This window comes from Nicotiana sylvestris, chromosome 7 (genome assembly GCF_000393655.2).
Source record: "Nicotiana sylvestris chromosome 7, ASM39365v2, whole genome shotgun sequence".
NCBI classification, from domain to species: Eukaryota; Viridiplantae; Streptophyta; class Magnoliopsida; order Solanales; family Solanaceae; genus Nicotiana; species Nicotiana sylvestris.
This window is the reverse complement of record NC_091063.1, coordinates 64,392,250-64,402,227: the sequence shown is the minus strand read 5'-3', so window position 1 is coordinate 64,402,227 and position 9,978 is coordinate 64,392,250. Positions and strand designations below refer to the sequence as shown.

General features: G+C 37.2%; 1 protein-coding gene across 1 annotated transcript; it reads left to right on the top strand.

The window, feature by feature from the left end:
* The first annotated feature begins 1,675 nt into the window (after nucleotides 1-1,675).
* On the top strand, nucleotides 1,676-6,536 carry LOC104233696 (dynamin-related protein 5A). The gene is made up of 8 exons (XM_009787130.2): nucleotides 1,676-2,079; nucleotides 2,608-2,799; nucleotides 2,880-3,086; nucleotides 3,475-3,903; nucleotides 4,097-4,324; nucleotides 4,395-4,590; nucleotides 4,964-5,645; nucleotides 6,056-6,536. The coding sequence occupies exons 1-8, from the start codon at nucleotides 1,735-1,737 to the stop codon at nucleotides 6,240-6,242; spliced, it is 2,466 nt and encodes an 821-aa protein (XP_009785432.1). The 5' UTR covers nucleotides 1,676-1,734; the 3' UTR covers nucleotides 6,243-6,536.
* The last annotated feature ends 3,442 nt before the right edge of the window (nucleotides 6,537-9,978 follow it).

The following is a 9,978-nucleotide window of genomic DNA, read 5'->3' as shown; positions in this document are numbered from 1 at the left end:
TTTAAAAATATTTTTTTTACATAAAATAATTATTTTAATGTAATTTATAAATATTTTTTAAATTTTTTCATAGTTCTCTCTTTTAATGTATTATTTCAAGCTTGGAATTAGAACTTTTGAATGATCGAATATATTTTATAGCCTATAAAAGTTAGTAACTCAAATAAAGCCCAAAGCGAAATTAAATTAATATTAATGCTAAAACAATTAATTCAATATTCGGAATGACAATAGTATTGAATATTTTTTTTGTTTTGCATTGGTTTAGATAGTGAAAATGCATAACTTACTTTTAATATTATTTAGTCATTTAATTAATACTCAGTACCTATTAGTCGTACTTATTTTAGCATGACTTAGTACTTTCAGATTATACTAGAACCTAAGAAATATTAGAGCAGAAATCATATATTTTATGCTATGAGAATTTTGTCGGAAAAAACTCGAAAAATTCGAGAAAGCCGAAAAACCCGAGAAAACCTAGATTGAAAAATTCGACTTTTGTTGGCTTGGTTTAGTTTATAGATTTAATAATTTGATACAATTGATTTAGTTTGGTAATTGAAAAATCTGAATCAACCAGGCCATATACATCCCTAACTAGTATAATCATTTTGCATGCCTATAATCCTTTATTTTATGAAAACAAAATTTTGACTTTAAATTTCTTCTTTTTAGTTTGTTTGCTTCTAATACATTTTTGAGGAACTTTCAGAAACAACTATTGTTTAGTGGCCATTAATTTTCTATAGCTACCATATACATAATTACTTCCTATTGCTTCTATTCAGTTGTTACGATAGATGTATTCGTTGTATTCGCGTTGCTGTATTCATGAATACTACAATAAAAAGCGCCTAAAAATCAGGGCAATCCAGTTGTACGCGCATGTATTCTCATGTATTCACGCCATGTATTCATGAATACAACAGCAAAAAGCGCCTAAAATCAGGGCAGTCTAGTTGTACGCGCATGTATTCACATGTATTTATGAATACAACATCAAAAAATGCCTAAAATCAGGGTAGTCCAACTGTACACGCATATATTCACATGTATTCGTGCCATGTATTCATGAATACAGCAGTAAAAAACGCCTAAAATCAGGTCAGTCCATCTGTACGCGCATGTATTCGCGCTGCTGTATTCATGAATACAGCTGTACACGCATGTATTCACATGTATTCGCGCCATGTATTCAAGAATACAGTTACGGCAATCACCTTAAAAATAGATATGTCCAGCTGTCTAAGCGAGAGGAAAATACGTATTTCATGCCGTATTCATGCCTCAATGGTAGTATATACCACAAATACTTATTTTGCTATAAAATATAAAAGATAGCTATAGAAAATAATATTTTAAAATAATTTTGATTTATAATAAATAGGGTGTATACTTTTGCTATATGAGGTAAAATTTCCAATTTTTCTGTAAAGGAAACGATAGGGCTTCAAAATTAATGTGTAATCCAACAATAACAAAGACGCACAATATGTAGTTGGGCTTCCTCTGCTCGCGCGCGCGCACACACAAGCAACAAATGGGCCTCAAAATCAGGCCGCCGATGTTTTCACTGAGCCCTCATTTTGGTCCAAAAGCAACGGTTAAGCCCAAGAATCTCAACGTCTACCCCCCTCGACCCCTCGTCAATTCAAATTCAAAATTGATGAAATTGAATCCCCTATTTGGCTCATAGGCTCCTAACTCCTCCATTGTTCCGTTCCATTAACAATGTCTACGACCAATACCTTCCTCAACACACCAACCAAAACCCCAAACAGTACTTCCATTTCCAAGAAACACCACAAGCAGCATGCGTCGGATTCGGGTTCTGAATTCAAGGACCGATTTGAGGCTTACAACCGGCTTCAAGCAGCGGCCGTGGCCTTCGGTGAGAAACTTCCGATTCCTGAAATAGTAGCCATTGGTGGACAGTCCGATGGCAAGAGCTCCCTCCTCGAAGCCCTATTGGGATTCCGGTTCAATGTCCGAGAAGTTGAGATGGGTACCCGTCGCCCTCTCATCTTGCAAATGGTCCACGACCCCACCGCTTTAGAGCCCCGTTGCCGCTTTCAGGTCTGCACAATTTCTTTTTCTTTTCAATCTATGTGCACTCTTGAACTCCGCCCTGCGGGAGTTTTGCAAATGGATTTAAGTTAGATATAATGACACGGTATACTATTTTTATGCAATCGGTGAATTTAAACTTGTGATAGCAGGTCTATTACCAATTTTACTAGATTCCAGTTAATGCTTATCAAGAGATTTACTTTGTAATTACCTAATAAGTGACCTGGTTCTGTAAATATTTTTTACACTGTCCGTACATAAAACTTAAACTGTTAGCAAATTGCCAATCTCAAATACGTAATGAGAAGGGGGGGGGGGTGCAGTAAGTTAACAAACTTCCATGAATTATCAAGTGTGAAATGAGTATAGAGAATTCATATGGCCGACCTCAATCCACTACGCCTCAATTCCAAACTAATCTAGATTGGCTTTACGAATTCTGTATCTGTTCAGAATGAGTTAATTGTTGTGTGCTGACTTTAAAAATGGAGGAAATTCTGATATTTGGAACATGCCTTTTAAATTTTGATGCAGGAGGAGGATTCAGAAGAATATGGAAGCCCTATTGTGCTGGCCTCTGCAATTGCAGATACCATAAAGTTTCGGACTGAATCACTTTTGAAAAGGACTAGAGCTGCAGTCTCTTCAAAGCCCATTGTCATGAGAGCAGAATATGCCCATTGTCCTAATCTTACCATCATCGATACACCTGGCTTTGTTCTAAAAGTAAGTTATGTGTCATTGAATATACAACTAATCAAATAGTAGAACACATGTTGAAGTGAATCATCATATTCTTCTGGCAGGCGAAGAAGGGCGAACCGGAGAGAACGCCAGATGAGATTCTATCCATGGTGAAGTCACTAGCCAGTCCACCCCATCGAATTATTTTGTTCCTTCAGCAGAGCAGTGTGGAATGGTGCTCGTCTTTATGGCTGGACACTATTCGAGAGATTGATCCAACCTTTAGGAGGACAGTGATTGTTGTCTCCAAATTTGATAACCGGCTCAAGGTATCAACACCAAGTTTTTCTGGCTTGCGCTTGAACACGTCAAATGTTGTTTCTAATATTGATGATAAGAAGTTTTTGCATATGCTCTAGTGTATTAGTAGGTGTTAACTTTAATAGATAAATAACTAAATTATGTGATGAGTGCTGGGATTTCTAAAATGCAAGTTCAAAATCATTGTTTTTTTTGGTTAAAAAAATGAAGCTGGGGTTAGTTATCTCTTAGATTATTGGAGAAGTATGCCTGTATAGTGACTAATCATCCATGATATTCCTTTGATAATAAATCATACCTGATACATATTTGCCTTCTTTTTCCTCTTCAGTGAGTTGTTTGGGATTGCTTTTCCTCTCGTGTACTGTCTATAATTGTGACATAATCCATGTTCAGGAGTTCACTGACCGCTGGGAAGTAGATCGGTATTTAAGTGCAAGTGGTTATCTAGGGGAGAATACTCATCCCTTTTTTGTGGCACTGCCTAAGGATCGAGGCACAATTTCCAATGATGAGTTTCGCCGTCAAATATCTCAAGTGGATGCAGAGATGTTACGCTATTTGCGTGATAGTGTTAAAGGTGGGTTTGACGAAGACAAATACAGGTCCTATATTGGGTTTGGTTGTCTCAGAGATTATTTGGAGGCGGAGCTCCAGAGAAGATACAAAGAAGCTGCACCGGCAACACTTGCTCTGCTTGAACAGCGATGTGGCGAAGTCACTGCTGAAATAGCTAGAACGGAGTGCAAGATAAAGGCAACATCTGATGTTGCACATCTTCGGAAATCTGCCATGTTGCACACTGCTGCTTTATGCAATCATGTGGTCAGTATTGTTTCTAAAATCTACGTAATATCTGCAGTCCTCATTAGCTTTATGTGTTATCTGTTTAAGGTGTTACTTTCAGAGTATCTGCAGTGGACAAGAACTTGGCACTATCTTTTTGCAGTACTAAGTATAATGTATCCTTGAGGGACGAAAATATTTCTGATTTGGTGTTTCTTGTTGTTTGATAAAGGAGGCACTTATTGATGGTGCAGCAGATCCAGCACCCGAGCAATGGGGGAAAACAACAGAGGAAGAACGGTCAGAGAGTGGTATTGGGGGCTGGCCTAGTGTTACAGTTGATATTAAACCTCCAAATGCGACCCTTCGCCTTTATGGTGGTGCTGCCTTTGAGAGGGTGCTGCATGAATTTCGATGTGCAACATATTCAATTAAATGCCCCCCTGTGTCAAGGGAGAAGGTATTTTCCTTAAAATAAAAACACTTTCTTATTAGAAATGGGGAATTTAATTTAACAGAGTCAGTGACAGGTGGCTAACATTTTGCTTGCTCATACTGGCCGTGGCGGGGGTAGAGGAATTACTGAGGCAGCTGCAGAGATTGCACGAGCTGCAGCCCGATCTTGGCTTGCTCCTCTTCTTGACACAGCTTGTGATCGTTTGGCTTATGTTTTGGGCAATCTCTTCGAGATTTCTATTGAGAAAAATCATGGACATGACTCCAACCGTAAGAACTTAAGTCTTATTTCTGTTCCAAGTCTGAGCAACTTCCTGCTTCATTAGACTATTTACTATTTTAGCTGATATTCTCTTTAACGAAATGGATAAGCTGACCTTCAGGAGAATTTAGGCCCCCTGTATTTAGTATTATAGCAAAATCAATCAACTTTTTTTTTCTTGTTTCCGTCGTCCGTTGCTTTAGATTGCATGAAACAGTAATCAATCTAAAATATAGTTTTGAAAAGAAAGTTTAGCAGTTTATTGAAGCAGAAACAGCTTATGGAGTTCGGTATAATAGCATTCTAATGTTGGAATAGGACATGCAATTCAATTCTACATTACATAGTGGTTGATTATTTGAATGTCATTTTATAATGCAGACAGACATAGATCAGTTGATATAGAAGGATATGTCGGTTTTCATGCAGCTCTAAGGCAATCGTACAACCATTTCATAAAAGATCTATCCAAAGAGTGCAAGCAACTACTATGCCATCATCTTGATTCAGTTACAAGCCCATATTCTCATGTCTGCTACGAGAACAACTTCATTGGGAGTTTTAGCTCTGGTGCAAGCTCAATGTACCAATTCAATCAAGCCTCAACTGGTCCATTATGTCTCGAGCTATCTGATGGGGGGCCTGCATTGTGCAAAGAAGTTATGAAAGACCAAGAAAACATACCCCCTGAAAAAAATGCTCAGGAAACAACACCTGGAAAAGTTACAGAAAATAGAGAAGCCCTACGAGAATGCCAAATGACTGTGCCCGAGACCCCATCTCCAGACCAACCTTCTGATGGAAATTATGGTATCAAAAGAGAACTTGTAAACTGTGTCGAGGTTGGAGCAAGAAAACGCCACCCGAGAATTGCAGGCAATGCTAGAAATTGTGGCCAAAATGGTGAGGGCCTTTTGTTTGGAAATGGGGACAACATATCAAGACCAAGCTCTACTTATGCAGAGATATGCTCCTCAGCTGCACAGCATTTTGCTCGAATACGTGAAGTTCTGGTAGAGCGCAGCGTGGCATCAACATTGAATTCTGGATTTTTAACTCCATGGTACGCTGCTACGTTTCTCTGGCCTCTATTAATTTATTATAATGAATTCCTATATTATTTGTATACGTATCAACTGTGAATTAGCATATAGTTCACTAGATAATTGCTCAACCTCAAGCTGATGTGTCTTGATCAAGATGGTCATATTTCAGATAAAAATTAGGAGGGGATCCTAGAGAAGTCTTCCATAAAGAAGATAATACATAGGTCCAAAATGCAAAACACAAGAGTGTTAACTTTTATATGTATGTGTCCGTGTGGTCATGAACATCTTCAGCGTCACTTCTAGTGATTAGTATACATCTTACTATTGGTTTATGACACCACTGTCTTCATACACATTTTTGTAGAACATTTTTTTAGTTAGTATATTTTTTAGTCCAGTAATATTATTTCCTGTATGTGGACAGTCGAGAAAGGCTTCCTGTAGCACTTGGGCTGGATTTGTTTGCTGTAAATGATGAAAAATTCATGGACATGTTTGTTGCACCTGGAGCTATAGACACTCTAGAAAACGAACGACAATCACTTCAGAAGCGACAGAAAATCCTGCATTCTTGCTTGAACGAGTTCAAAAGCGTGGCTAGAGCACTTTGACAGACACAATTTTCACCTGTTTGTCATGGTTGGCTGACAGCTTATTTGGCTTCACATCTGGTGAATCCAACTCATGCGCGGCAGCGGCTCAGCAACATTTTCATCAAGATAACTTGTCAGCATTTTATTCTCTTTTTATTTCCAGATTCTTTCTGATTATCTTGCTCTAAAGTTCTGTTAAGCTCATGTATTAGGTCCTTTGATGATTGAAGTAAACTGCGAATGTATTGGAAACTTTTCAACACTGTACTACTTCCTTGAAAATGATGGTGATGATAAAATGTTTAAAGAAAATTTGAGCTTTACTCCCTCTTTTATACCCTATTTGTACTCCTGTCTCTTAATTGTCCGATCTTGCATATTCAACTTCAATTTTTCAAATGTGCAGATTTGCTACAGTTTTAAATAGCACTAATTATTGCCACTATTCCGTAACCCAACACTCATGTGAACAGTGCTGTTTCTGCATTGGCATGTTTATTAGGTATCATTTTAATGGAAGGATGCGAATTTTACTGCATATATGTCCTTTTTCTAAGAAATTTTTCATTTCTAAAAAATTGAGACAGCACACCCTTTTGAAAAAGGCACATGTGAACACATGAGTTATGGGTTAACATAGGTTAATAGGATCAACTAATTTTTTTTGTCTAGATTAGAGTTTGCAAATTTCAATAAACCGAGTTAACTATGTAAGGTTAAATAAGGAACCAAAAGGTGCATATAGTGTATGAATATGGCAGTATGAAAGAGGAACTAAACTTCCATTTGATGAGTGTCTTTTTGTTTAGGATGAAGTATCAACTGCAGTGGATTCGCACCCCATTTTGTGTTACTACTTCACTTTGCATCAATTTGGTGCAAAGTTCTAACCTTTAGTACCCACGCATTTTCCCTCCCTTCCTACTCATTGTCCACCTTATCCCCAAATCAGGGGCTGACACACCTTGTCCCAGTGGTGTCACATGACAGCGATTCGTCCCATTATTTTACTAAACTTGTATATTTATAATAAGCAAAATAAAAAATATTGGATATAAATATAAGAAATGACACTGTTTGTTATTATAATAATTGTTCGTATATGAATACCCCAAACAAATAAAGCATTCGTAAGTTCGCTGCACTAAGTTGGATAGTACGCTGAATAAAATAATTCCTTGTGAACGTCATGATATAGGAGTATGAAGTTTCTATGAAGTTTACTTTGAACAAATATATAATCTGGTATTCCACCTCCACACTATCGCAGTAGCACAATGCGCTAAAAAAGGGTAATAAACTATTAAGAAAGAAGAAAGTACAGTACGAAACTTCCTGAATGACTGTGATAAAATAAATTCCTACTTAAAATACTTAAGGGCATTGCTTTGAGAATGTAAAGAAGACCAGAAAACATAAACAAGATTATGACAGCTAGATAGTAGCACGCCCTCTTCTGAATTTTGTCAACTATTCATGAACCTTATAAAACAAAATTACACTAATATTTGAAGTGGTCCCCTTTATCCCATACTTTGGTATGTCTCTTAATCTGAGAACTCAAGCTTTAGTAGGTAAATATTTACCCGTTTACATCATTTCATTAAATACATCAACACGCGTATCAATAATTTTTGAATATGGGTACACCACTAAAAAAAATAGAAAAAAAATATATTGAGTGAGAATTGATCCATGTTCTTATGAATAAATATTTTATGTTTTTTTTTGGAGCATAGGTGTCAATAGATAATATATATCTAGTTTGCTACAATTTAATATCTATTCCCTACTAATAGATTACACAATGAAATTTCAAACTCATTTTCCCCTCGAGATTTAAAACCAAAGTTGAATTCAAAATTTTAAATCAATAGGTGCAACATAACACAATATTAACTACTACAATTATTTTGTGACAATGAACCGAGCTCATTCTACTGTCATTGGTGTGCATATGTCGTTGCTTAAAACTAAGATATTATTCTTTTCTTTTTCCTTTTCTTTACAGCGATGCAAGGGTCGGAAAGGGAAACTAACTCTACCACCAAAGTTTAGATTGAGAAAAAATGAATTTTTTTTTTCATAATGGTGATTATATTGAGTAACTCTGTACATAGACGGCTGAAAATAATCGTCTGGAATTTATTGGAATGTGAACTTTAAATTTCTCATGTTTTTTATCCAATTTATTGATACCTAAGTCAAACTCTTGTGTGCAGAGCCATAATATGTCATGGTCTGTAGAGTCGTTATAATTAAAAATGGGCCAGAGTTCAATTATAAAAGGCGAAAGGACCTCCTTGCAAATCATAGAAAAGTTAGATGGTTGAGATTTGTTTAGCAGGTATAAATCAAAGGCTCAGATTAATTCCAAAGGCTTCAAAATAACGCCTGATCAGTGGAGAGGAGAAAACAACGAACTTCTGGTCACTAAATTCCTCTCTCTCTTCTGATTTCTTCTCCCTCAACCCAAATTCTCTTCTCACCTAAATCTATTCTTCTTCTGTTGCAGACTCGAGCTCATCAACAATGGCGTTCAACTATCAGTGTTGTTTTTCATTTCATTTCCTTCAGTTTAGTTGTAATACTTTCATTTCAGTCAATAAATAGAAAATTGTCCCAAAAATTACTTGTTGTTTGAATTTCCTATCATTGTGGTTTTGACTTGAATCGAGCTTAGAGCTTGACAATTGGTATTAGAGCCTTGTCAATTTCACAATAAATCAGAGGTACTAATGGTTGAAAGAACTCGCATGAAAGTGATGAATGAAAAATTAAACTACCATAACGAGCTTTTGGCCGAGCTGAAAGAAGGGCAGCAAGCTTTGAAGGACACCCAAGCCGGTATTCAAGGCACCTTGGAATAGCTGTTGGAGAGGTTGAATATCATGAATCGTAGGCAACCTAGGCCACATGAGCAAATTCCCGGAGTTGGAATTGGACTACTTCCCTTACCGGCTGAGAATAGAGCAGCTAGACCACAACAAGGGCAGGTTCCTAATCCCAAATGGGAATTACCAAGCTTCGATGGTGCTAACCCTAAGGTATGGATTCGAAAATGTGATAGATTCTTCAATCTGTATAAGGTAACTGCAGATCTTAAAGTAGAAAGGGCTACTTTGTATATAAATGACAATGCTGAGTTATGGTATAATTCCCTGATACTAAGTAGAGGAGTGATTACATGGGATGAATTGAAGGAGGAGATATGCAATAGGTTTGGGGAAGTGCTAATGGATGATGTAGTGGAAGAATTTAATCGACTACAACAAATAAGCAATATGGAAGATTATTTGGTGAAGTTTGATGACCTTAAAGCTCAGATGATAGTGAGGAACCCTGCACTAAATGAGACACATTTCCTTTCTAGCTTTGTAGGAGGCTTGAAGGATGAAATCAAGTATTCAGTAAAGTTGTTCAAACCTAAAACCTTGAGTTGTGCCATTGAGCAGGCTAGAATGCAGGAGAAGGCTATTGAGGCTACCTTGAAGAAGAACCAGCCAGTGGCAAGAGTGACCACTATTGCTAAGTCTTCAGCTCCAACAGTTGTGCAAAGACCAACTGCAGCTGCTCCATCCAAACAAAGTCGCTTGAGACTGACTCCAAAGGTGTATGAGTATAGAAAGGCCAACCAACTATGCTTCAGGTGTGGAGAAAAGTTTGGTCCTGGTCACAGGTACCAATTCAAACAGTTGCAATGCTTGACTGGAGAAGTGGAGGAAGTAGCTATTATACAGGAAGATTCCCCACC